The sequence below is a fragment of the Arthroderma uncinatum genome (assembly GCF_011692745.1).
Source record: "Arthroderma uncinatum strain CBS 119779 chromosome Unknown scaffold2, whole genome shotgun sequence".
In the NCBI taxonomy this organism is placed as follows: Eukaryota; Fungi; Ascomycota; class Eurotiomycetes; order Onygenales; family Arthrodermataceae; genus Arthroderma; species Arthroderma uncinatum.
This window is the reverse complement of record NW_022983864.1, coordinates 4,924,308-4,951,223: the sequence shown is the minus strand read 5'-3', so window position 1 is coordinate 4,951,223 and position 26,916 is coordinate 4,924,308. Positions and strand designations below refer to the sequence as shown.

General features: G+C 48.3%; 8 protein-coding genes across 8 annotated transcripts; 5 read left to right on the top strand and 3 right to left on the bottom strand.

Annotated features, from left to right (window-relative positions):
- Nucleotides 1–164: 164 nt before the first annotated feature.
- On the top strand, nt 165–1,713 carry GIQ15_03451 (uncharacterized protein; the record flags this gene model as incomplete). Its single annotated transcript, XM_033550868.1, has 4 exons — nt 165–267; nt 358–458; nt 557–684; nt 747–1,713. The coding sequence occupies 4 exons, from the start codon at nt 165–167 to the stop codon at nt 1,711–1,713; spliced, it is 1,299 nt and encodes a 432-aa protein (XP_033408029.1).
- A 1,018-nt stretch (nt 1,714–2,731) lies between these two features.
- GIQ15_03450 (uncharacterized protein) lies at nt 2,732–3,853 on the top strand (the record flags this gene model as incomplete). The annotated part of the gene is made up of 1 exon (XM_033550867.1): nt 2,732–3,853. One exon carries the CDS (start codon nt 2,732–2,734, stop codon nt 3,851–3,853), a length of 1,122 nt encoding a protein of 373 aa, XP_033408028.1.
- A 3,870-nt stretch (nt 3,854–7,723) lies between these two features.
- On the top strand, nt 7,724–9,014 carry GIQ15_03449 (NAD dependent epimerase/dehydratase family protein; the record flags this gene model as incomplete). Its single annotated transcript, XM_033550866.1, has 3 exons — nt 7,724–7,775; nt 7,848–8,006; nt 8,086–9,014. 3 exons carry the CDS (start codon nt 7,724–7,726, stop codon nt 9,012–9,014), a joined length of 1,140 nt encoding a protein of 379 aa, XP_033408027.1.
- Nucleotides 9,015–9,673: 659 nt separating this feature from the next.
- GIQ15_03448 (DNA topoisomerase 1) lies at nt 9,674–13,285 on the bottom strand (the record flags this gene model as incomplete). Its single annotated transcript, XM_033550865.1, has 7 exons — nt 9,674–9,808; nt 9,889–10,338; nt 10,410–10,649; nt 10,737–11,075; nt 11,137–12,375; nt 12,484–12,710; nt 12,808–13,285. The coding sequence occupies 7 exons, from the start codon at nt 13,283–13,285 to the stop codon at nt 9,674–9,676; spliced, it is 3,108 nt and encodes a 1,035-aa protein (XP_033408026.1).
- A 136-nt stretch (nt 13,286–13,421) lies between these two features.
- On the top strand, nt 13,422–14,647 carry GIQ15_03447 (ATP synthase subunit gamma; the record flags this gene model as incomplete). The annotated part of the gene is made up of 6 exons (XM_033550864.1): nt 13,422–13,474; nt 13,602–14,173; nt 14,229–14,341; nt 14,395–14,415; nt 14,468–14,502; nt 14,554–14,647. The coding sequence occupies 6 exons, from the start codon at nt 13,422–13,424 to the stop codon at nt 14,645–14,647; spliced, it is 888 nt and encodes a 295-aa protein (XP_033408025.1).
- A 266-nt stretch (nt 14,648–14,913) lies between these two features.
- On the bottom strand, nt 14,914–16,347 carry GIQ15_03446 (F-box domain protein; the record flags this gene model as incomplete). Its single annotated transcript, XM_033550863.1, has 1 exon — nt 14,914–16,347. The coding sequence occupies one exon, from the start codon at nt 16,345–16,347 to the stop codon at nt 14,914–14,916; it is 1,434 nt and encodes a 477-aa protein (XP_033408024.1).
- Nucleotides 16,348–19,107: 2,760 nt separating this feature from the next.
- GIQ15_03445 (uncharacterized protein) lies at nt 19,108–22,116 on the bottom strand (the record flags this gene model as incomplete). The annotated part of the gene is made up of 1 exon (XM_033550862.1): nt 19,108–22,116. The coding sequence occupies one exon, from the start codon at nt 22,114–22,116 to the stop codon at nt 19,108–19,110; it is 3,009 nt and encodes a 1,002-aa protein (XP_033408023.1).
- Nucleotides 22,117–23,200: 1,084 nt separating this feature from the next.
- Nucleotides 23,201–26,584, top strand: GIQ15_03444 (uncharacterized protein; the record flags this gene model as incomplete). Its single annotated transcript, XM_033550861.1, has 8 exons — nt 23,201–23,310; nt 23,369–23,487; nt 23,536–23,840; nt 23,907–24,251; nt 24,321–24,479; nt 24,545–24,764; nt 24,822–24,963; nt 25,024–26,584. The coding sequence occupies 8 exons, from the start codon at nt 23,201–23,203 to the stop codon at nt 26,582–26,584; spliced, it is 2,961 nt and encodes a 986-aa protein (XP_033408022.1).
- Nucleotides 26,585–26,916: the final 332 nt, after the last annotated feature.

Below are 26,916 nucleotides of genomic sequence, written 5' to 3'. Positions count from 1 at the left end.
TTGTTTATATCCGGGGTGGGGATATCCCGGCTTACTAAGCAGTATAAACGTCATTTGTCCCCACGTTTGGCCGAAGCTCTTTCTTCCACTCTCTTGTAGCTCTCCATCATCGCAGCATCGCCGCAAGTATATCTCAGCAACCATTTCTGGACCAGACCGCCAAAATGTCGACAAATATCCCAGCCGGCCTCAAGTCCGCAGACATTAGCCGTTTCCTGACTCGGGCCGCACAGCTTGAGAAGGCGAAGCCAGCTATTTCATACTGGTGTACGCTGCAGCCCCCACCCATTTTCTATAGCTCAGCTGTACAAGTACCTCCGTGCAGCGTCAAGTACTAATAAGAAGGACATTTTACAGGCAATTTCTGGGTCGTCACTCAGATTCTAGCTAAAAATCTCCATAACTCGGACGAAGAATGCCTGAAATACACCACTGATCTCATGGATAAACTGGAGAAGGTATGGCTGCCTGGATAGCTTCAACTGCCTATTTACCTAACCCTACAGAGGTCTATGGTGGATTATTCTACATATACTAACATCTCTCTTCGTCTTAGTTTAAAAAAGAGCATGCCGGTGATGATACGATAACAGATGACACTGTTGGCAAGGCATACGTGGAACAATTCGCCTTGGAAACATTTCAACGAGCAGATAACGCAGTCCGGGCAAATAAAGCGACACTGTATGCTAATATCCTCCCTTATTTTATGATTGTTTTTTTCGTGGATTCTAACGTCTGGATAGACAAACTGCGGATACCTTCCAGGCAGCAGCCACATTCTTAGACCTTGGCCAGGCATGGGGCCAACCTGATGCCGAGACAGCCTCGAAAACCAAATTTGCCAAATATCATGCTGTCCGTATTGTGAAGGCTATCAAAGCAGGCGAAGATCCGAACCAGTCCAATCCTACGAATGCAGAAAACCCACAAGAATCTGAAGAGGGTGGTCCTTCGACTGGAGGAGAGGCGCAGGGCTCGCCAGAAGAGCTTAGAAAGGGGCGACAGGCTTCCGTCGAGGATATACCAGATGACTTCGATAAGGTTCAGAGTAAACTAGCAGCACAGTCATCCTTAAACGAATCCATCCATCCCTCACGTTCGTCATCTGCTGCTCCTCCGCCACGTTCTACGGGTCCTCTCCATATCCCAAGCGCACCTACAAGCGCACCAGGCAGCGGCCTTCCAAGCCCGCCAATTACTATGCCGTCAGGAATGATGGACTTTGACGAACACCTACGGCAAAGGCCCTCGCAGCTCTCCCAGGCCACCGTTCCAGACCTCCCTGCTGCACCCTCTGATTTTCCATCACCAGCGTCAAGCAGTGCTGACTTCCCCTCGCATCTCGGTCCAACCCCTGACTTCTCATCCCTCAATACACTCCAATCGTTCCCTCCGCCCGTTACGGATGCCCAATTCCCTCCCACTGAGTCTCATGCGCTTGGCCCTCCCCAGCGTACATCTCCCGGAACCGATAGGACATCTCACCCCAAAGTGCCAATGGTGGCCCCCGTGACCCAACTTCCTAAAGGGACGCTTCCTGCGTCATCTTCAACCGTTGGGGCTAGTACCTTGAGCCAAACAGTTGACGAGGAAGCAATTTCAAATGCGCAAAAACATGCTCGCTGGGCAGTGTCTGCGCTCAATTTCGATGATGTAAACACGGCTGTTAAAGAGTTACAGAAGGCTCTAAGCTTCCTGGGGTCCCGTTGAAGAAATACCAGCCATATAAGTACATATACCTAAAATTGTTTCGTCTCGGTGGAATTTTTATTTACTTTCGCTTTTGGGTGTATATTGAAACATTTCAAGCTTCATGACTAACGAAAAGCACGAGAAAACGTATTCCTTACTCTATCTTTGAATAAGCTGCTTCAAAAACAAATGAAGTCAACACCGCTCCTCGCGATGTCCGGGCTGAACCTAAAGTTGGATATCAAGATAGGATATCTCCCATCTCTACGCGCTGCACCCTCGGCCTTCTACACTTATCTTTTTTCCCTCGTTTGCCTCAACAGTCTCCTTCGAGTGGCTGTTTTACAACCTTTTTGACCCATGGACCCTTGAAGGGACCACAATGGGTGTACCATGTTCATTTATGTATGTATATTAGGAGGTAAACATTGATGACAAGTGTTTGACACGGAAAATTATTCTTGCAGGCTATGAATCACAAATCACTGTCTTAATTAATTAAACAGGCTCCGATATTTAGGAGTACATATAACCTAGTTAATACAGAATCTCTAAAAAAAAGTCATCATATGGGTGTGACTATTGTTCTAAAATATGCTTCTGTCAATGGGATGTAGACATGGACAAGTTGGTGAATTCTAGTAGTGAATATATACGCCATCTTGGCACTTCGTTGACGTCCACCACTAACTAAAATTTTTTTTTGAACATGCATCTTAACATTATTAGCTGTACTCTACTATCAAGCCGAACGTCCCTCATGTGCATTCACATATAGGAGCCTAACGACTCAGCAATTAAGTAATGAAACCATGGGCTACTATGGTGAGACGAGCTTCTGCAAGATGATAACCTCATTATCCTCTATCTACACATGGAGATCGCGATATATGGCCACCCAGATACCCATCAATGAGCATCAAGACACGTCTTGTAATCGAGCAGGCTTTATTTGGTGAAACCCTAGTAGAAGAGAGAGCTTCTACCCCCTTTTTATTTACCGATACACTCGTCTGATACCCAGAACGTCGAAGAGATGACCTCAGATTTCTACCTGCCGTCCAACTTTCCTTTCATGCTAGACGCATGTTTTAAACCACGGACTCATCCATGGCATGTGTTTGATAAAGATACCCAAGAGTGGAAGTCAGTCCGGCCACCGTGGCCAGCAGCTGTGCCACAGATACAATATGAGCCCACCAAGACTCGGGTTATCGATGACCTCCCCGAGAAGGAATATAACGTCTTGCGTCTTATCACCTGGAGCATTGATGCCTTTGTTCCATTCACTCGAGAGCGGGTGGATGCAGCACTGGACCATCTGAACAAATTTGTTCTCCCGCCATATACCAAGGACTCACCACCAGTCATTATCATGTTTCAGGAGATGGTCGAGGCAGGCATCGAGCAGGTCAGGAAAACGAAATGGGTACAGGAGAGATTCGCAATAACTAATTTTGATACACGTGGATTTGACGCGCCATATGGAACTCTCACACTTATCCAAGTCGGAGAAGCCCCTGGTGCAGCCAAGGAGTTCAAACATGATATGATGACGCTACGCATTGCGAATGTATTCCGTGTTAGATGGCTGAGTAAATTCTGGAGAGATGGATTATTCGTTGACATCGAGGCTACAGTTACTGGTAAAAACGGCTGCAAAGAAACGAAGGCACTCCGAATCTGCAATACCCATCTAGACTCGCTTTCGTCTGCTCACCCAATTAGGCCCCAACAAGTAGCTAAAGCTACAAGCTACCTGGAGGAAGAGATCATTCACGGTGGCGTGCTGGCTGGTGATATGAATGCCATTCAAGCTTCGGATGACCGGATTGCAGAGGACAACAAGCTAAAGGACGCTTACCTGGTGTTGGGTGGGGAGGAGGGTGTAGTAGAGGGGTGTACATGGGGATACCAGCGTACTTCCGACAAACATGAATACTTTAGACCTGAACGTCTCGATAAAGTGTTCTATCGCGGAGGGTTTGTGGCGAGGGCCCTGACGCGAATTGGCATGGGAGTTGTTGTTGAAGGGGAAGAAACTAAGGCCCGTATGATGGCTCGTGGCCTGGGATTCTGGGTTACAGATCATTATGGGCTCATGGCAGATCTGGAGATTGTAGAGGTCGTCGAAGTCAAAGAAAAGAAGGAAAACTGACCACTACACTTCTTTCGTGGATAACATTTGATTTGGGAGATATGGCGTTTCGGATTGGACCTGGGATGGTGCACGACTTTAAAACTAGGGGATATTATGGAAATCGTCGGCGAGGAATATCGCGTTTATTCAACTGCAGCTGATCCTGTTTATATATCTTATTATCAACATAATATATACTTCGTAGGGTATCCTAATTTAAGATTAAGGGTATTTCCTAGCATTTAACACATAGAAGCAGTATACTAAAGATTACTGCCAACTAATAGTATATATGCTAGGACTATTAGGCTGGATGAGATATTTGATATAAGAGTGGTTGGACTTGACGTTTGAGTATAGGTTCGGCCCGGCTAAGCGCCCCACAAGGAAGAAAGGCTTCACCAGCGAGCTAAATAGTTTATCTATCCAGCTTTCATGGAATACCACATGGCCTCGAGTCCTGCATCCTGGAGCTACATGCATCAGCGTTGTTGTTTAACGCAGACGAGCCTTGACCCCAGCAAGCCGTATTCCCGCCAAGCTTCGGGGCGGCCGTGTCTTGTCTTTTGCTATCATGAAGGATCATCAGCTCAAACCTAGGGCGCTTGATCACCCCAGGCCAGCTATACAGAACCAGCTAGCACCGACCAATACTAATCAAAAGCCTGGACAATGCGTCTGACATGAAATATGGATGGCTTGCAAAGTCCAGATGAAGCGAACAAGATATCCAAAGAGAACAATTCATCTCCACGGGCTCGGCGGTTGGTTCGAACCTGAGCCAGACAAGCCCAAGAAAGAGGAGCAAGTGCAGTATTGTGAGGTCAAGGACGAATATATATATGTGGTAGAGCACTATATCTACGGTGAGCGGGTTCTGATATGGATACGCGGTGCAAGGACTCGCCTACGCGCTGAGATCAGAGACTGAATCCGAATGGGAGGTAGATTCAAAGCACTTGAGCCTTATAGAGGCATATTCTGAGGGCGAGGACGTGATGGTCTGGATTCAGGGCTGGGGAACATGCGTATGGCTTGCACGCCGTGAAGCAGCGGAGTGGTGACGAAACTCCTACCAGCAGCGGCAAGTAGCAGGTGTTAGTATAATGCTCTGCGTTCCGACTCTTTGATTATACTTATTTTCCCGATGCGTGTTCACTTGATGTGGATTACGAAGAGATTGTAACCTATTCTCCTTTTTGTCCTCTATACTCCTTTTTGTCCTCTATACTCCTTTTTGTCCTCTATACTCCTTTTTGTCCTCTATACTCCTTTTTGGCCTTGATGGCGGATTTCAGGTTGGCCCATGCCTCTCTCAAAAGAATTTATATGCTGGCCACTTTCCTTTGCTTCCTCCGAGTCCAGGCCTTACGATCACCGATATCATGTAGTTCTCGACTCACAGTAGACCTAGGTATTCAAGGATGGTCGTAATATCTTAATTATAGCCCTACATATAGGTGGATGAAACGAACCGTTTAACAGACCAAGTATTCAAACAGGGCTACTCCTGGCCGGTTCGTCCCTGACTTCAACATGTTTCTGCCCGGTCCGAGTTAGGGGTTGATGCAGGCTAAAACAGACATCCTCAAGAAACACGATCCGGTAGGATTTCTCGGAACCTGGGCAAACGGGCTTGCAAGGATAACGTAAGGAAGGATGCCAGAAAATCTTTATCCGAGTATAAAGGGAGTCAAAGGAGATATCACTGGAACATTATAAGAATCCCCTGGGCATGTTTGATGGCAAAGTCGACGAGCTAGTGGTCTATCGTATAAGAAATATTGACCGTGCTATTGAAACTGGGTGTGTTGATACAGAACAGCCGTGCAGTCCGAGAGCCGGTGTGTTCCATGTCTGGTGTCTGGGGTCAAGTTCCGGGTCCTTCGAGAAAACCGAGGGGAAGAGTACTTCGACAAGGGGCTGTTCGTGTTGGTAGATCGCCAACGTCAGCGCTCTGCAAGAAGACGGTATCCCGGAACTGATAGGCTATCAACGCTGTTCGGACTGGACAACACCACCGAGCGCATTCTAGATCTACAGCTGAGCATTACGGGGGCTGTCTGTCTCAGCATATCTTGTCTCTATCCCTATCTCCATCAATAAAAGGCAGGGTGAGTGGGTATCGCAGGGAGGTCCGGAGAGATCGATAGGCGTGAGGTTGAGAAACCGGCTATCTCAAGCCAGGGATCAATGATGGACTTGAAAGGGGGGAGGGAATAATATGTTGGTTCTCCCAACATCGGCCTCCCTGAAGATTAGAAAGGAGTCCAGGGCTTCCTGGGGTTCACCAACATCTACTTCATCACCAACATATATTGCATAGATCCCAGGGGATAATAGGGGATGTCAAGTTCAGGCGGACAGGACCAGTAAGGGGCTTCAGGGGCCATCCAGGCCGATCGATCGTAGCCTGCATGTTCGATTCTAGCTTCAGATGAAGGACAGCGATATTTCAATGTAAGATGTGCCAGCCCATGTCGAGCTCCCGACAGTCTGTCTCTTCGCATGCGCCCCTTTTTCCGGGCGACCAATAACGGAGAATAGGCGCCAACTCGTGAGATGCAGAGAATATGCAAGGGTCCTTTTGAGTAATATCGGCGTCGTCTTCAATGGCTCGTCCTTCCTCCTTTTAATTTTACCTGCATTGCATGGATCTATTTCCTTCTAGAATGAATAAATATATAATTTTTTTTTTCATGGGCGTTACTCCTGGTTTCAAACGTGCTCTCCTGCAAAGCATCCCGGCCACCAGCAGGAGGGCCGACAGCGATTAACGGAAGACGACGATGACGAGATGGCCAGATGACGACGATTCGAATACGACGTTCTTGAAAAAGGCTGCCGGCTGGGCTGAGAAGAAACATGCCTGCCCCTGAATCATTTGCGATGCTCCGCACCTATATTCGCCGACGGCAGCCCGATATTAGCAACATATCAGCAACCAGCCTTCTCCTCCTCTCTCCCCCAGGAAAAGCAAAGACGAGAAAAGCAAGGAGAAAAGAGAGAGAATTGTCGGTGTGACAGCCAGCAGTGGTACAGGCCTGGTACGCCAGTAAATTACATCGTCGTGGGCCCTGCAAGTCTCGCAGGCCGTAAACTTCGACAGACATGAGAGCTAAGTTAGTTACACCCGGCGGTGATATAGGGCTATATATGTATATCCTTGCGGTCGGCCCCCATCTTGGGACAGGAGGGATCTCGATACCTGGCCGGGCGCCATCCAGCTGGTTCTCGTCGACTGGCTGCCGCTGCTGCGTCTTCTCGTCTGCCCTGTGGGATCAACCCCTGTTCTGTGGTATCCGATGATGCATGTCATCTAAGTGGGTTCAAGCCGCCAATTCAGCAGGAGATGAAAAAGCAAAAACACGTCCTCCTATACCGACACTACTAATTCAAGTCGTGCCCCCACCTTCTGCCAACGAGTTGCCCGAATTCTTCTGTTGGGAAGACCGTCCTGATCCCTAAGCTGCGAGAACTCGAGCCCAGCGCTGCCCGTTGCATAGGCCTCGATATCAAACTCCCTCGCCTCCTGGCAAACGCCTCACCGGACCCCACGTCCAGCCTGCCCTCGTAGCCTCCATCTCTTCTTGCACCTCTTTTGAGTCCTGCTGCATCTCTTCTCTGCCTGTCTGTCTGTCTGTCTGCCTGTTCGACTTGGATTCAGCCAGAGTAGCGCTTTGCGTTATCCCTGCGCCAACATAATTCCTATTTGTCGGGGAATCTCCTCCCGGTCGAACGAACCTTACGCTCTGCGGTCAGAAGGGAAGTGAACGAAGAGAGGAAGTAGAGGGAAACTTATTATATATAACCCGCCCAGCTTCTGTCTGTTCTGGCCAATTCATCCCATATCCCGTTATAAACACCAGAATCCCACGTACAGCAGCAATGTCGGGTGATACTACCAACAAGCCTAGCGTGGTGGTTGTTGGCGGGCTAGGTATGTACCATGGACGTGAAGTTGGATAGTCAACGAGGCCGCACGCTGATTCATCTCTCTGCACCATCTCAGGTTTCATCGGCCGCCATCTCATCCATTACATACACAAGAATGACCTCGCCTCAGAGCTACGGGTGGTGGACAAACTGCTACCGCAGCTGGCCTGGCTTTCACCCGAGATCACCGAAGCCTGCAAGGACCGTTTCGTCCAGGCGGATGCAAGCCGTGAGCGTACGCTGCCCTCACTCCCTCCAGCCCTCCCAGTAGCATTTGCCCGTCGATATATCTGACCGCTCGTCTCATCTCATAGAGTCACTCCCCCGCGTCTTTGACCGTGCAAACGGCGGCCAGTTCGACCTTGTGATAAATTGCGGTGGTGAATCCCGATACTCCCACCCAGACGACGTCTACCGTCTACGCAGCCACGCACTATCCGTGGCTCTCGGAAAAGAAGCTGCTCGACGAGGAATCAAGGCCTTTGTCGAATGCTCGTCTGCCGCAATTTACAAGTTCGACGAGAAACCACGCAAGGAGACAGACAAGCTGAAGCCAATCCAGAGACTCACCAAGTGGAAAGTCACTACAGAAGAAGAGCTCGGGAAGATAGAAGGCTTGAACCTCGCCATATTACGATTCCCCTATGTATACGGTGACTATGACACCGGTCTCCTAACGTCTGTCATCTGCGTTGGAAGAACGTACAAGGAGATAGGCCGCCCTCTGACCTTCTTATACGCCAAAGAACGACCTTTGAACACCGTCTGGGTAGAAGACGCTGCCCGCGCACTCTGGACGGCCGCGACATGGCGAGCCTCCAAGGGCCCTCTACCTCCAAACCAAGACCCGCCAGCCTTCCCTACCACCTTCAACATCGTCGATCACAACATCACGCTAAAAGGTGACCTTGCAGACGCCCTCGAACGTAATTTCGGCATCAAATGCGAATTTCTCGGATCTCTAATGAGCCAATTCGCTAAAATGAACCAGGAGCAAATCCTAGACGAGATGAACGAGGAAACTCTAGAAGTCTGGTCTGAACTATTACAGGCTAAAGGAATCACGACGTCTGGACCTATCAGCCCCTTTCTGGAAAAGGAAGTTCTCAAGGACACCGATACGACCATCGACGGATCCCTATTTGAACAGACGACGGGCTTTACATATTTGAAGGAGAAGCTTGATCCGGACTGGCTTAGTAGTGTTATCAAAAGTTACGAACGGATGAACTGGTGGCCTTAATTGGTGGCGGTTCCACTTGGCGCATGGTCAGTCCATTTGTGATGGTGTGACTTATTCTTTATAACTGGATAGATGAGAATTCTTCTTCTTTTTCTTTTCTTTTCCTCCCGTGGTTTGCATTTTGCTTTCTTCTCGAGACGGGATATATAGGATCTATGGATGCATGGATGCCCGAGTTTCTTTTTTTTTCTCTTCCTTTTCTTTCCTTTTTCTTTTTTTTGCTTCTTCAACCCCTCTCAAAGTCGTTTCGTTCATGAGCAGTCTCGCTTCTCCGTCTCCTCTCGCGCCAGCCTTTTCGCCCTTCTTATATACCCCCGTTGTAATATAATAAATAGGTTATTACGAACTAAGTACAGCTTGAAGATGCTTCGTGTTGCCTTTTCCACTCTCTCTTAGGTCTTGCCAGTGCTATGAAAGGTATAACAGGGAGTAGGTTAGAGATGAGATACTAATTAGGTAATGAGAAGGAACTATTATGAGATGGTCTGTATATTGCTTCTAGAAAACACGGGGCGCTTAGGACCCATGGCAGACACATCGCCATCGACGCAGGCAAGGCTGCCAGGCAGATGAAGCTAAATTACGGCCTGCAAGACCGTAACGTATAAGTACAAGTAAAAATTGCTATGCAAGAAATGGCAAATAAACGGAAAATAAACTCAAAATTCCCAATCCTCATCAACAGATTTGATTGCCCAATCAAATTTCTCGCGCATCGTCTTCGAGAAGAATTTCTCGATCGGGACGTTGAACTTCTTGGAGAAAACCACGGTTAGGCGGGGATCTATATAGTTCTGTGGTACGATCGGGTGGCGTTAGTGATCTTACACTCCAATAATAGAAAAGCGGGTGTGCATTGGGTTATATGACTTACAAGCTTCGACGTGCCAAGGGCGACTTCCTTGTTATTCTCCTTGTCTTCGACCTGGAGCAGCATATTCTCAATCCGCTGCTCGATTTTGCTGATTTGGCCTTCGAACTTCTCGACTGTAGGACCCCGGCCCTCAGCTTCCACCTTCTTAGTCTTGTTTTCTTTCTTGTATTTTGCGTCTAGCTCATCGGCGGCCTTGAGACGTTCATCCAGCTCTTTGGCTTTCATTTCCTTCTCTCCATCAGCAACTCGCTTTTCGTTCTCTTTCTCGAACTTCTTCCTGATCTTCTGGCGTTGTTCCTCCACGAGGTAGTCTTGGTGTTCCTTGATCCACTCCATATCTAGATCGTCGCCTAGTTCGAAGTAAGCGGCACCCTTCTTCTTTTTGATCTTGGGGTCGATGTCGAGCATCATCTGTTTGAGTCGCCATTTCTGGTACTGCAGTCCTTTGATCTATTCTTGGGTTAGATGTTTGTTTGTAAGATGAAGTTAGTGGGAGGATCAACAGGGAATAGTTTGCTTACCCGATCACCAAGTTTCTCCATCTGGTTGGCGTGGCCTGCCGCAACAGTACGTTTATGGTTACACAGGATGGCAACTTCGCGGTTTGCGTCGTTATACTGCTTTACCTTCTCTGGAATTGTTCCGGTGGCGGCCATTTTCTTCAGCAGTGTTGCCATGGTGTACGAAGCGTTGTAAGTTCGGAAAACCTTGGCTGTAAGTCCCGTCATGTAGCTTGATAGATGCTTGTTGAGAGCGGATGTCTGGAGGGTAAGTTAACATGTGTGTTTTGAAGCCGATGTCGATGGAAGGAGTTGTCGCGGATGAAGATGTGCAGAAGGGATTCTTACTGTGAGTCGATCAAATATTTCATCACCATCCTTCTTTGGAGCCTTTTTGAATATCTTGAGATTCTTGAACACCTGAGGGTCAACCTCAACCTCATCGTAATACCTGATACTATCTTTTCCGAGGAAGTCAAAAACGACGGTATTTGGTGGTTTCAACGTGATATGTTCGAACTTGAGAGAGCAGCAGCCAACAGTGTCGGCCTCATCTTCGCCTTTCTCGTTTCCAGCACGGAGGGCAAATTGATCGATGAGGTAGACAGCTGTAGCCCTCTGCCGGTTAACCATGAGTTCATCCTTGAGTCCCTTTTTGTAATCTTTGCGGATTCGATCAATGTGTTTCTAGGTGGGAAGAGTCAGTATACGCCTTGAACAATTGCAATCGAAAACAATGAATACGCACCTTGAGCTCTCGAGCTTTCTCAAACTTTTTGTAGTCACTTTGGCCCTTGACATCCGAGTTGGCAGCCAGCATCACGTACTTGTAGTTTCCGTTGACATTCTCCTGCCACATGGCCAGCCATGTGCCCTCCTGATCATGTCTAACTTCCTTCCAACGATGACCCTCGGGTGGTGTTGGAACAGGTGCGTCCTTGCCGATGTTTATAGTGATTTGCTCAGGCTGGACACGGGTCTTCACCGTGCCGGTCTTTGGATGCTCTCCACGGCCACGGAAAAGAGCAGGGGGTTCGACACGGAAGTTGCCAACTTTTTGCTTCCTTCCATCCCAAGTGCAGTACATGTACGGGGCCTCTGCGGCGTCCTTTTCAGCCTTGGCTGCCTTCTTCTCAGCAGAAGTCATGGCCTTCTTCTCTGCACGCAGCTTCTCGTGATGCTCAAAGATTGGCGTGAAATCACACTTGGCGAACTCTTTGACCTGTACCGGCTTTCCCTGGGGGTCCTTTGCACCACCCGTCTTCTTGATATAGGCCTGGAAGTCGTTGAAGAAGTTCTTCTGGAAGACTGGGTTTTCGACGTTGTGGGTAGAGTTGAGCATCGAGCCAAAGTGGGAAGCGACTTCTTCAGCCTCAGGGTCGAGTGTGATGGGAACGCCGTTGTATTTCATCTTAACATCCTTTGGCAGGGGATCATAAGGTGGCGGGAAGACGACTCCGTTGTGCTCCAGAGTTGTCCACTTGATGGTTCCGTCGCCCTTGGACGGGTCCTCCCACCATCTGTACTCCTCTTCCTCCTCCTCCTCGGCCTCTTCGCTCGCCTCCTTCTTCACGGCAGCCTTTCCCTTTTTCGCTGGCGTCGAAGCAGCAGCGGCCTTGGAAGCAGCACTGGCCTTCTTGGCTGGAGCCTTGCGTGCAAGAGGAACGTCTTCATCACTAGACTCAGATTTTTTGATACCGTTAGCTTGACTCTTCTTGCCGTTTGCAACAGCCTTTGCTTTGGCGGGTTTGGCTGCAGCTGCTTTGGCGGTTTCCTTCTTCTTGGCTGCAGCAGCCTGGCGATCCTGCTGTCGCAGCGACTGAGCCTCCTTTTCGGCCTTTTTCTCGATATCAGCCTTTTCGGCCACGAGTCTCTTGGACTCCTCGGCCTTGATGGACGCTCTCTTCCCTCGTCCAGATTGGGAGATCAGAGGCGCTTCGTCGGAGTCAGAGGATTCTACTTTAGGGGCGGTACGACGACGCTTGCTCTGGAGGAGAGTCAGTCCGCGGTATTGCAGCGATAGAACCAGAGAAGCTCAGTCGAAGTGGTTTGCGAGGGGGGAGGATTGGAGAAAGGGCGAAGGGATTTGGCGTACCAATGGTTTATCATCCTCGCCGCTGCTCTCCGCGTCTGCGTAGGACGGACGGCCAACACTGGCCCTGGACTTCCGTTTTGCCGAACTGACTCCGTTGGCATCCGCATCCAGCATGTCTACCTCCGTGTCTTTGGGACCGTAGCGGATCGAGATTCCAGGCTGAGTTTCTCCATTCGTAGAGGCTGGATCAGCGGATTTGGGGATAGTGGCACTGGAGAGAGGATGTTCTATCACAACCTGTTAGCAAGACTCGACTCATCCCTGTCCTGTCTTCTCGTTTTCATCTTGTAGGCCATCTTTGAGCCGAATAAAAGGCTCACTCACTCTGGGCACTCCCATTAGGCCTCCTGGTGCCGGCAAGCGGCGCATCGTCGTCAGAGGAGCTCATGGCCAGCAGCTGGGGCGCGAGTACGGCCTGCAAAGGGGGCTGGTAGCAGAGGTGTTTCACACAGCCACGGGCGAACCGGGCAGAGAGGGCAGAGTTGCACTGTCGAACAGGCCTTGCCAGCCAGCGGAGGGGAGATATCGTGAGGGAGAAGTGAGGGTGAACGGTGCTGGGCGGCGTCGTGAGCGTGCTGAGGGGGGTGAGGTGAGTGCAGACGAGGCCGGCGAGCGGGCGAGAGGCTATATAAACAGCAGCCGGAGCTGGGGGCTGAAGGGGGAGAAAGTGAATTCCAAGTCTTTTTTTTGCGCCATTCTCCGGCGTTGGTTGCTTGTTATTCAACAACAGCAAAAAAGTTCGGGCTCTCAAGGCGCCTTGCCGCTTCGGGACTAGCGCCGCTCCCGGCTCCGAAACGCCCATTTTGGTCGACTTTTGGGCTTTTGGACGTCAAAATACCACAACGAGAGACACCGCTCGCCTTTCAACAGCTGCCATTGCACTCTGTCCCAGCTGTCTATCTGTCTAGCTACCGGGATCTTCCTCGCACACCCTCGAGATGCTTTCGCGAACCGCCCGCCCGGCGTGGAAGGCCGGCTCTGCCGTCGTCCGGTGAGTACAGACTATCCATTGCGCGGTGATTAGATGAAGACGAGACACGAGATAGACGAGAGATGAGAGACAAGAGACGAAAGGTGGAAGATGAAGATGAGAATTGATGAATTGATGATGATGATAGTGCTCCCGCCAATGCCGCCAACTTCGCTACCCTGCGTGAGATCGAGGGCCGCCTGAAGTCCATCAAGAACATCGAGAAAATCACCAAGACCATGAAGATCGTTGCCTCGACCCGTCTCAACAAGGCCCAGCGCGCCATGACTCTCTCCAGAGCGTACGGTGAGACGTCCGAGTCCGTCTTCGAAAAGGCAGAGACCAAGCCCCTCGAGGACCTCAAGACCCTCTACGTCGTCGCCAGTTCCGATAAGGGTCTCTGCGGTGGTATTCACTCCGGTCTCAGCAAGGCCACCCGCCGCATGATCTTGGAGAAGCCCGACGCCGACATCGTCGTGCTCGGAGAGAAGTCCAAGGCCCAGCTCTCCCGATCCAACGAGGGCAACCTTGTTCTTTCCTTCGCTGGTGTTGGCAAGGACGTTCCCACCTTCGCTGAAGCCCAGGCCATTGCCGACCAGATCTGCCAGCTGCCCACCGACTACGCCAGCATCAAGATCGTCTACAACAAGTTCATCAACGCCCAGAGCTACGAGCCCACCACCGTCGAGGCTTTCTCCGAAGAGGCCATCATCCAGTCCCGTTCGTATTCTCTCTACATGTATATACTTTCTGTTTTCGATCTAACATGTCTTAGCCAACGTTGTCGCGTTCGAGGTCGACAGCGAGGTTCTTGCCAACCTCCGTGAGTATGCTCTTGCCAACAGCTTGTACTGGGCTTTGGCTGAGGGACACGCTTGTGAAATCTCTGTAAGTCCCACTGGATATAGATTTCGCTTCAATTGCTAACATATCACTCGCAGGCCCGTCGTAATGCTATGGAGGTTAGTATCTTATTAGAGACTTGAGACGTCGTTCATACTGACTTTAATTTAGAACGCATCCAAGAACGCCGGTGACATGATCCAGCGGTAAGCACTGCCCACGCACCCACCATCTAACACCATAACTAATGTTTTTAGATTCCAAATTCTCTACAACCGACAGCGTCAAGCCGCCATTACCGGTGAATTGGTTGAGATTATCACTGGTGCTACCGCCTCCGAGGACATGTAAAAGTACGCAGTCAGAGCTTCAAATGCAGCGAGCAGCGCACATGTATTTATGTGTGAAGTTCTTTTTTCCCCGCATACAGATCTAGATCTATTCACCAACTTTGTACAAAGATAGTTGTATTCACAAGAGACATTTCTTTTGTTTTGTTTTTTCGCGCCTTCTATCATGAAGGCCGTGGTAGCTGAAATTACTCCCTTCAGTCCCGTCCTGTAAAACCAATTATACCAACTATCATCAATATGTCTGTACCAACTGTCACCAATATGTCAATTTTCAACCTCCACCGACGGCTCCTCCGGTCGATCAAAGCGAAGAATATAGAGCTCTTGACTCCCGTATTCGCCAATCAGTATCCTTTCATCTCCGCGTATCTTGCAGCCTTGACCAACTATTGTCCCAAGATCGTCCTCTATCTCTATATCGTTGTCACCAGGCTCGTGCCCAGGTAGATCGATATACACAACATATTCCGGAGGCTCTGAACTGCCTATTTCCCGGGGTTTCATGCTCAATCTAAAGCGAACCCCTGTAATGTCGTCGGTAACTTCAGCTACATGAAGGTATGGAAGAACTGTGCGCATTTTCAGCGGACTCGACTCTAAAGAGTCATGGCCGCGATATGGGAAGACATGGGTTAGTACCTCACGGCGCCACCATGGTCCCTGGCCGATGAAGGGTATGCTTGTTACTATTGGGGTGGGATTATATGGCCCGTCTTCATCCTCATATAGTTCATTGTGGTATATGTTTTCCACGATGTCAACGATGCCTTCCTCGCTATTGATGCTGAGGCCCTGTAGTGTAGGCGCAATCATCCGAAGCGAGTCGTAGAACCGTAATATTGGCACGCTGATTTCCGTGACAAGCTTAGGCACGATATAAGAGCTGTCTTCCCTAGGATCGAACCGCATAGGAGCATTTATAAAGTCCCAGGAGTCATCCGGTGATTCCCAATTATCTGGCTCCACGATATAATCTGGGTGCGAGTCTAGGGCTTTCAAATTTGAGATATCCCAAATCTTCAATCCTTCCAGAGTCTCATCTCCATAAGTATATGATTCCACATGACTTCTGGCCCCCGTGTATAGAACATAATGGTGCCGGTTATGCGAGGAGTGGAAACACGTTTGGGATAACCACATCCTTGAGGGTGACCCGATACACCATGTCCCAAGGAACACTGGTTTACGACCAGAGAAAGAGTCGCCCAATATATCGAAAGCTGTAGCAAAATGGCCTACTTCATCTCCTGGTCCAAGTTTGATCCATTCAATCAATAGGATCCGGCATTGGATACGGATGTTTCGAATAGGCTTTCCGCGAAGAGAGAACGGTATAGGATGGGAAGTTTCTGACTCTATATCCGAAAACATCAGATACGGCTTCTTGTCCGGTTGAAATACTAAAATTCCATCATCGTATGCCCATGGTAGGGTATTTTCTGGCTGGAAGACGTCCACCATTGGGTGGCTCTGATGTGCATCAAAGGCCGTACGGTGTAATATGTCATATCGTAGCGAGTAATATAGTTCCGGGATCTGTAAGGAGTGAATTTCAACTGACCGTGGATCGCCACGGAGAAGATGGTAGTATCTCGAGGCAACACGGTCAAAGAGCTTTCGAATTTCATCTTTTGATGTTCCTTCGATGGTACCGTCGGCTTCCAAACGCCGCGATTCTCGTGTCTGGGGATATAGCATCTTCAGATAATATTGAAGATAGCGTGGCTGGGTAAACAGTGAATGCCATGCTTTGGACACAGCACGGCAGCAAACCACATCTTTAACATCTAGAGACAGGAGTACTATCAGAAAGAGCTCAGTTGGCAACGTCGCCAATTCAGCCATAGCCAAAAAGAACGGCCTCTAGGCAAATGGATGGCCTTATAATATCTATTACGGCGTTATCTACCCGCTCCCCTCGAATTGAGTAGTTTTCCTTCCTGATATGATGCCGTCCCTGAGTTTCCCCTGAATCCTTCTCGGCAACTGAGACAGATATAAGTTTGATATCACGTGATATACTATAAATGTTGGTATGACTAAGCAGGTATCCGGGGTAACTAAAAGCCAACGTTGCAACTTCCGCAGTTAAAAGGACAAGTGTTCCATGTCCAGGAGGACTGTTGGTATATAGCTTACCTCCTTTCTACCGTGGGCTAACGGCTGTATAGGCAAATTACTTCTATGAAAACAGTTTGTCCAACTCACAGTCTGTCAAAATGCTGAAGACAAGCTTAGCAGCTTTGCTCGTAACTCTCGCCCTAGAGGCAGTCCCTGCTTCTGGCCTCTATACCAAAAAGTCACCTGTACTCCAGGTCGATGCCACTAACTATGATCGCCTGATTGCCCGTTCAAACCATGTCTCTGTACGTTGAATTTACCATCTATTCACCTACTATTCGGAATTAAAGCTAATGCTCATTATATAGATGGTCGAGTAAGAGATACCCGCAAATTTTGGTACATTTTAGCTTTTATACAGTTTCTTACTTTTCTAGGTTCTATGCCCCATGGTGTGGCCACTGCCGGAACTTGAAACCAGCTTATGAAAAAGCTGCCAGAAATCTTGAAGGCCTTGCAAACGTCGCAGCCATTGATTGTGATGAGGACAAGAACAAGGCCTTCTGCGGCCAGATGGGCGTCAAGGGTTTCCCCACACTCAAGCTCGTTGTCCCGTCGAAGAAGCCCGGAAAACCTAGAGTTGAAGATTACCAAGGAGCTCGAACAGCAAAGGCCATAGGAGAAATCCTTATTGATCGTATGCCTAACCATGTCAAACGGGTCACCGAAAAGAACATCGATGAATTCCTCTCCCAGGGAAATGAGACCGCAAAGGCAATCCTCTTCACCGAGAAAGGTACTACTGGTGCCACCCTCAAAGCGTTGTCTACCGATTTCCTCGGCTCCATCACATTTGGTCAGATCCGGAACAAGGAGAAGTCCGCCGTGGAGACTTTTGGCGTTTCGAGTTTCCCAGCCTTGATTCTCCTACCTGGCGGCGAAAAGGAAGCCATCGTTTACGATGGTGAAATGAAGAAAAAGCCAATGATGGAGTTCCTTAGCCAGATAGCCGAGCCAAACTCGAACAAGGCGTCAGAAAAGCCTAAGCCGCAGAAGAAGAAAGCTGACAAGGCATCTAAATCTTCAACTACATCTACCAAATCGGCAGAAGATGCCTCAGAGACCGACAGCGCTAAGGATAGCTCTGATAGCAATGACACGCCTGAAGGCTCCGAAGACCCAGAGACCCCTGAAAAGGAATCATCTGAGCGCAAGGCCCCGCCACTGCGACCCTTGGCCACCAGAACCGACCTGAAAACAACATGTCTATCGGATGAAACCGGAACTTGCTTACTTGCACTTATTCCATTGCCTGCTTCCCCATCCGATGCACCCCCACCTGCAACAATCGAAATGATAGCCGCCCTTGGTGAGGTTTCCCACAAATACACACTTAACAGCGGAAAGATTTTCCCATTCTACATTGTTCCTGAAGTTAGCGAGGAAATCACCAACTTTAAACAAAAACTCAACATACCATCGGATGGTGAAATGAAGGTTATTGTCGTCAATGGCAGAAGGGGTTGGTGGAAATCTTATAACCCTGAGGAGCGTGGTGGATTTAGCCGTGCCGACCTTGAAACATGGGTTGATGCTGTTAAGTTTGGCGAAATGGAGAAGAAGAAGATTCCCGATGGTGCTCTGATTGTAGACGAAAAGGAAAAGCCTACTGAACCCGAGGAGGCCCTAGAGGAGGTTCCAGAGAAGGAGGAGGCTGATAAGGTCGAGAAAGAGACTGCCCCAGAGCCAGAGCCAGAACAAGAGCCCATCGTCGAAGAACCCAAGGAAGCAGAACAACCAGCCCATGAGGAGCTATGAATGGGTTAGGTACCCAAGTTGTGGTATCTCGGCTCTTAGCAGCTTACCTGGCATCCAAACAGTGTGCCAGATGTTTCAGTTATTATAGGAGGATTAGAATCACCCCGGTTTAATCGCAAGCTATTATTCTTATTGATAAATCCCACTTTGTGCCAGTTTCATAGTCTCGCCCAAGCTATCTTATAAGAACATTTATAGTTTTCTTTCCAAGGCAAGTTCTAAAACAATGAGATCTTTTTTTAAGCCGGTACACCAGTTCTACGCTATGTACATTCATCCATCCCACATGGCCAAGCAGTAGTCGTCAATCAATCCTTTCTTCGGCCTTCAGTGCCCTTTTTTATCTTCTTTCTCTCTTTACTGCCAATTTCTTTTTCATAGATGTCCCTCGCGGTCTCACCAGCCTTTCGTTTTGCTGTAGATTTAATACTTACGGTTTGAATGCTACCGTCTTTGGATTTTGAAGTACGAATTTGTTTTTCGGCTTCCTCCCAGCCTGGAGCTCCATGTGCAATTTCATATCTATACAGGTTTATTAGTAAATGCCGTTCGATACATAAGTGCGGGTAAAGTGGGTGCTTACTGGTTCAGTGGAAGTGCATCAATCAAAGCTCGCTGTTTCTCTCGAAGTTCAGCATCGACCACTCGGCTACCCTCCTTTAGTTCATCCTCAAGGTCGACTTCGAGAGGACGGAATCGATCTTCAATGATCTTGTCGTCATGAGCTTCGGTTGTTTCTCCTTGTGTTATAGCCCTGTTCGCTGCGGGTAGCGTACTTGCCACGGCTCCTTCTAGGACGGAACGGAAATGCGAGGATACTTTTCTCATGATTTTAATGAACATCGCCATGAGCTGGGATGCAGCTACCTTGATCTCCTTTTCTACATCGTCAAATGTCTTGCGCTGTAGACCGGTAGCTAAAAGGATGGATTGCTGGACACCAGAGAGGTTGACGCCGGGGGTTAAGCGTCCTGAGAAGTATAGTGATGCTATTGTGGGAACCAGGTCGAGGATAACGTGGTAATCTAGTAGGTTGTTGGCGTAACTGTCTAGACGTTTAAGGTCGAAAGGCGAGAAGACAGCATCGATATCTGCCTTTGTGACAGGGGCTGGTTTGAGGGAGGGGTCGGATCTTGAGACTGCGGTGGCAGACTCGCTCATACTCAGAGACATGACTGACGGGAATTCACGAAATTGGTATGATAGCAGGGTTTGGAAACGTTTATGGAAGTCAGACACGAAGGCCCCAAGCCATGACGCATCATTGGCTCCAGTTGATAGAGTGCGAATCATGACGCAAGAATGTTCTCCGGTAAGGTCGTTAGGGGTCTGTCTCAGGTATACTGGTGCGAACTGAGAGCGTTTCCAGAATTTATGCAGAGGTTGTGTCAAGCCAAAACTCACGCCAACGTAGTCAAGAGCACCGGGTCGTCGTTCGGAGAGCTTTCCGAAGAGAGGCGGCATTGATTGAATGTCCCTGACATGGACATTGTCGTCCAGAAGATTAGATTCCTCCAACTCAGCATCAGTGACGCGGACCATTTCTTCAGAAACTGGATTCTCATCCTCCGACAAGCTAGCAAACTTGCCTTCGAAAAAGTCGATTAGCAATTCCAAAGCACGCGAGCCATATCCCATACTAATATAGTCTGGATTAGTAGCTATTCGCACGATTCTCGCTCCAGATAGACCAGCGAAGTCTTCATCTTGGAATTGCTGGCTTACGAGCCAAGGAATAAGGTCACCGCCAGCTCTTTGTCCACGACTTAAACTGTTCAAAACGCTTTGTTTGCTGATCTGACCTTCCATGGCTATCTGAATAACACATAGTGGTTCGGGTAGTTTTGTCGCATTCTCGTCGACAGGCGGTACCAGAACGAAAAGCTGATGAGCCGGCGCATCACTCATGAGTTGTAGGTCATTGGGGGAGTTCTTATAGTGACTAGCAACATATAGAGCCATCATTTGGTGAAGGAATTTTTCAGAGACGGGGTGGAAAGAAAAGAGGGTATCGCGGTTTACATGAAGAAGCTGGCATTGGGATGGGTGTGGGCATCCCTGGGTGTTTAATTTCGATTTTGGCAAAGTTGCATCAAGACATAGAAGTTTGTTGAGCCACTTTTCAACTGAATCTCCCTGAGCATATCGAATTGGTTCCGATAGCGTAATCTCACGTAACGTTCGACCCCCGGAGTGAGAGCCTCCTTCTTTTCTCGCGGCCTTTCCGGACCGGTCAGTGATATCGGTATCATCTGCACCATTTGCTTTGGCCCCTCCTCTTGATTGCTCACGTAACTGCTGTATCAGTTTCAGTGAGAGGGATCGTCCCGTACCTTCGTATCCGTTGATTGTCGAGGCCATGAACACAAGGTATGGACCCATCAGTTTTCGTACTAATGGCAAGGGAATAGCTGCAGCCTCATCGATGACCAAGAGCTCAGCTTGTCCCAAAGCAAAAGCATCCTGGGGCTGGATGTACTGTATAGTCTGCCTATGTTGCCTGTGAACATTGACCCTAACAATGGCTTTGTTAAAATCGGGATTAGTTGACTGGAGAATGGTGTAGTCAACATGATCAAGATAGCCCAGTTCATCAAAACCTTTGAACACGAACTCGAAAAGAGTCTTCAAATTCTCGGGGCTGGGAGAGGTGATGAAAATATTGCTGTAACCGTGGGCGATGGCTGCTGAAATTGCTACACCAAGAGCGGCTGACTTTCCACGTCCACGAGCAGCAGTCAACGTAACAGTGCTGCGCAATGTTTTCTCGGCGATGGCGTCTACAAACGTGAGCAATGCCTTTGCCTGGTCGACGGTCTTAGCTAGCTTAACCAATGATCCTACTGGTTGCGTATCTTCCAATTCCGTTTTGATTGACTGGAGTTCCTTTTTGCTAGAAGAATTGGCTTCTTCCTCTGGGTCGATGGGCGGTAATGGCGTCACTGCCTTACCGCCAGATATAGGAAGCACATTCAGTTCGTCGTCAACGACAAGACAAGTATTACAACTGCCAAGAGACAGAATGAAACGTTCGTTAAACCGGGCCACCACATCGTCATGAGCTTCTGTTCGGTATCTCGAGTGTATGTCCATCGATAACGTATATAACTGTTTCAAACTCTTCATGCCCTTCAACAGAAGTATAACTATTCCACCACCCTCCACAGTCTCAACAGTTCGCGCAAGCAGATTCGGCGTCAAGGCTTCAAAATCCTGCAGAATACACATTCCATATGTGTTTCCCAATATCTTTTCGGTCTCCTTGTAGTAAACATATCGTATCTGGTTGAGGGTGATAAATAGTTCGAAAGGATCGTCGGTATTCGGGTCGCGTATTCCCCTCTTGATTTCTTTCTTTATCTTCATCTCTCTCTTCTTGCGATGGGTTGTGAAACCTAGCAGGTCCTTTTTATACGCCCAGAGCACTGATTTATTCTGTTTGACATCGACGCTGGACATGATATAATGAAGGTGCACGATGACATCTTTGGCGCGGTCTCCAACGACGACAAAGAAGCTTCGTTTCTTTTCTTGAATTCCATTCCGAATCAGCGCTGGAATGCGCGAGTCGAGCGCTTTTCGTGGCATTGCGCCGGAGTTCAAAGCTCAATTAGCTTTAGCTCACGTATCGAATTGAGCAGTCAAAAGAGCGAATGCTGGGAGGATGCTTCGGTAGGAAAGACGCAAGCTATTCAACGGCACATTATAAGGCTTGACCGGGGCGAATATAATGCCTGTGAAGCAAGTCGCAAAGCTCGAGCAACGAAAGCTCCCTCAATTTCCATTCAATCAAAATCGAAAAAAAGCTGCTTCGGGTAAACTTTCCTTCCGAGCTTTTTTTACTGCCACCCTTGACCGCCCTGAGTTATCTAGTCACGTGTTAAACTCCACAGATAAGCCTTATGACTAATACACTTACGTTATCCATCGATGGGCGGGGCGGAGATCTTGGCAACAGCGCGGGCCGTTATCAGATCATAGACTCGATCTTTTTGGAGTCCTGGTCATTGGAAAAGGCGCCGCCTCTACGTCTAACATTGGCTATATAATGGCCCCAATTCGCTTAGGGGCTCTCGGGGTGTTAATACCAGAGAGCCTCATACTAGTATCTATTTTGGGGAGACATGGATAAACCACGCAAATGCTTTACCCCTTGATGAAAGAACGGTAAGCTTTACTCGGCAGGATGAATGAGTTAACGCCCAGCCTGTTTGAATATTCTGCAGGTGAGGAGAAGCGTCAGAGAGTAACCATAGATAAAATATTAAATGTCAATGTCACCTCGTTGATCTACTGAAACCAGAGGTCAACTGTCGCCTCGATAGGACTCCCATGTTCATGGAGCTGCGTGAGGAAAGGGAGTTGTTGAACGAGGTACCAAATATGTTCGCCATGTCCTCTACATACGAAGATCTGGAGGCGTTGGCAGGAGTAAATATTATCTTGTTTAATTCTTTGTCTTGATCTTGTAACTGCCTTGGTAGCCAAGTGTCTGGTCAAGCAACTATGGTTCGTCGCACAAAGCCTGGTTACGGGACCACCGGCTGCATAAAGAAATAAAAACCTGTCAGAGTGAGAATTACCTGCGAAATGGCACCTCAAGGCGAGTCTAGAAGACAACATCCCCTGTGCTTGCGATCGATATTGCCATCTCAGTTACACAGCGTTGAGGATGAGTAGGTCACTTCGCCTACCTCGCGATGAGATGTTGGAGAAGACCCAAGGCATTCTAGCGCTCCTAAAAAAGGAGATAAAGCAGAGACGCGTTGCGTTCGCTCTTGGGTAAGTATTCTCGGGGTTTCATGGCGAGTTTCGCATATAATAACTAACATGCTGTTAGCACATTTATAGCCGGCGTTATTTACCAATCTTCCTTCCGGGAAATTTCAGGAGACTCCTCAAACAGAGCTATAAACTACAGTGAGTTGATATCGTTAGAGATCGATACTTATGCGCGTGGTAGGCTTCGTCTCTGTGGTTACTTTACTAATTCTCGATGATCTGCAGATCCACCCGCAGAATCGCTGGCCATCGCCCTCTTCGCCTCAGGCATCATCTTGCTAATAACAAGCTTCCTTACCTCGGCCTTGTCGGGCAGGCCATCGGGCCCTGAATGGCAAAACGAGAATATCCCACTACCAAACTCTTCCCCGATTTCCTCAGAACCGTTGGAAAAACGACAGAAGTCGTCTTCGACAAAATTACGAGAAACATGGATGGTCTTTGCATTTACGATTGCCATTTTGACTGCTCGGATAGAGCTTCATGGGTATCTCGTTCGACATGTACAGTGCTCGGTGCTGGATGATATCGTGAGTTAACGGTTGCGCTTTCGATCTTTAGCACTTTCATACCTAATTAATTAATAACTGAATTAGACAATAGTGCCGTTCATGGTATTCCTATACGAATATTTGAGCTCTAAAAGCCCGAGAGGGAACTTTCGATTGGGGAACACTACATGGAAACTCTTCAGTTATTTCCCCCCATCTATCTTACTGGTTATGGCTGGCTTGGTTATACGGTCTCTGAGAAAGGGCAGGGAAACGACAATTATATGCCCAGTTACGAATGGGCACCGGGTGATCTTCTGGCTACAGATATTACGCGCAGTTATCGACTCTACTATTGTCATTTCCGCTGAATTATTGGTCAAATCTTCTATTCGTCGGTCAAACGGAACAGTCTGGCAAGTAACAACAACCTGGGGGCTTCTCCTAGTAGTGAGTTATGCCCCAATATCCGAACCTCGGCTTTTCCACAATCACAACCTAATGTTGTTCTCGTGCTAGGGAAGTACCGTTTTCTGGGCATTTGGAAAGTCTGGGGCATATCTGCTTCCAGTTAGAAACAGGGTGCCATTGTTTTCGATCTTTCCGCCTTTGCACATTGGCGATCTCATCTGGGAGGGTCTAGTTATGTCCATATTGTTCATCTCCGCCGGAAAATGTGTAAGTTATCACCCTCCTTTTTAGGGCTGGTATCATTAAAACTATACTGACATTCCTTGGAATAGATTGCGGACGTCAAAGCATTAACGATTTCGTTCGCTGCCTCGATTCTAACCACACGTGAAGCTCTCATGACTTCTATACTCCACCCATACCTGTCAATGCCATATTTCGCGGCGTTGTTAGCCGTCGTGCTCCTTCATGCCGCCGTGGGCTTTATCATCCTAAGGAGTGTCTATTTTAGGGAGCTCGAAACTGTCTCGGCTCGAACCATAACCATTTACTGTATATGTTTTTGTTCCTTTCTAAGCTGCTCCCTTTGGATCATTCTCCAACAGCCAGCTGTTCCTCAGCACCCCATCAATATTTTAATGGCAAACGCTAGGCAGGGGCACGCTCAATGGGTAGCTGAAGCAAAGTATAGTACTAACCTACAGGAGGCTGTTAGCGAGTATAAGGAGCGTTATGGTCTGCTGCCGCCACCGTATGTCTATTCCTCTAACAACCGAATCTACTTGAATGTCTCTAACGTTTTTTTGTATAGTGGGTTTGACATATGGTACGAGTATGCTAACAACAGGTCATCTCTAATTATTGATAACTATGACCAAATACACATAGATCTCCTCCCATTCCGCGCTCTCGCACCGAGTACATTGAGGGATCTTACCAATTCCATGATTAGCAATCAATGGAACGATATAGCTGCGGTAGTGGTTCGTGACGGTGTTGCTGAACCGCAGCCAGAGATAATACCCACTCATCGGTGGATGATCGAGGGAATAGTCCAAATGATTGCCCCGTTTGCGAGTCACCTACCAGATATGGATATTGGATTCAACATTAATGACGAATGTCGCGTCTCTGTCCCATGGGACACTATCCAATCTATGAATAACACAGCGAAAAATCAGTTATCATCACTAGGTAATAATATGGACAGCGCCTGGTCTAAGGATAGGTCACTATCATGGGCACTAAGTCGCTCGAATGACCGACAAACCCACATCCATTTCACTGAGCATTCGAGAAAAGATACATTCCATAGCATTGCAGCTAAATCATGCCCTCCAGACTCGAAGGCTCAAAGGCATCAATGGCAACACGATACTATATGTCTGTCATGTGTTGCGCCACATTCAATGGAGCAGTTCCTGCAGGATTGGGAGCTATCCGGCAATATCTGTCATCAGCCTGACCTAGCCAACTTACATGGATTTTTCATATCACCAAGCGCCCTCAAAGTCTCCCAAAAGTTACTCCCAGTTTTTAGCCAGAGCAAAGTATCGGGCTTTAACGACATTTTATACCCTAGCTCCTGGAACTATGTGGAGAAAGCGAAATATAACCCCTCCGAAGAACACTCTGATCCGCCCTATGGTCAAAAGGAAGCCATCGCATTCTGGAGAGGAACAACATCAGAAGGATTCAGTGAGAATGGAGCATGGAAGGGAATGGCTCGCCAACGTTTCCTACATATGGCCAACAATAATACTAACCACGTCTCCGTACTACTTCCAACCGACAAAGGGGGTGGCTTTTCTTATAACACCCTAACACCCTCTACGGCCTCCCAATCTCTTGGAATAAACCCGTCGATTGGCATCGCCGAGGACGTAGCCCGATGCGGTGGGAAAGACTGCGACACCCAAAGACGCGAACTCGGAATCACTACGCGCGTGCCTTTTGACAACCACTGGAAATACCGCTTCTTATACGACTTGGATGGTGCCGGGTTCAGCGGTCGTTTCCTCCCCTTTCTACAAAGCAACAGTCTCCCGTTCCGAGCTGCACTATTTCGCCAATGGTTTGATTCCAGATTAACGCCGTGGTTACACTTTGTGCCCCAGAATATCAGATTCCATGATATGTGGAGTACCCTGGCGTTCTTTTCTGGAGCTAAGACCGTGGATGAAAATGGTAAGACTATGAAGGTTTTGATGAACCCGCATGATCGTGAGGGTAAGATAATTGCGAGAGAGGGCAAGAAATGGGCAGAAGAGACCCTTAGAAAAGAAGATATGGAGATCTATCTCTTTCGACTATTGCTGGAATGGGGTCGGTTGACTGATGATCGAAGAGACGAGTTGGGTTTCAGCGGGTGAACTTGTCCGTGGTTTGGCCCATGGCAATTATTAATGCTAATCGTAGGGTCTGTAATAAAATAATGTGCTTGAGGCTTTGGGGTCTACCCAGATATGAGCCGTACTGTATGGGTAAGCAGACATCTTGGACTATTTGAGGTTCGTTTTCCAGGAGCAGGTCTTGTTTCCCTAGGTATACGATATTAACGCAAGGGGCAATGGTGTATTTTTTATAGAAGATATAATTTCTCTAATATAATGTTTAATCATCTTGATTTCATGTTCCTTTGAGCCATCTCGTTCAGCATTGACGGCTATTGATAGTCGAGAATAGAAGGGTAATATTCACTAAA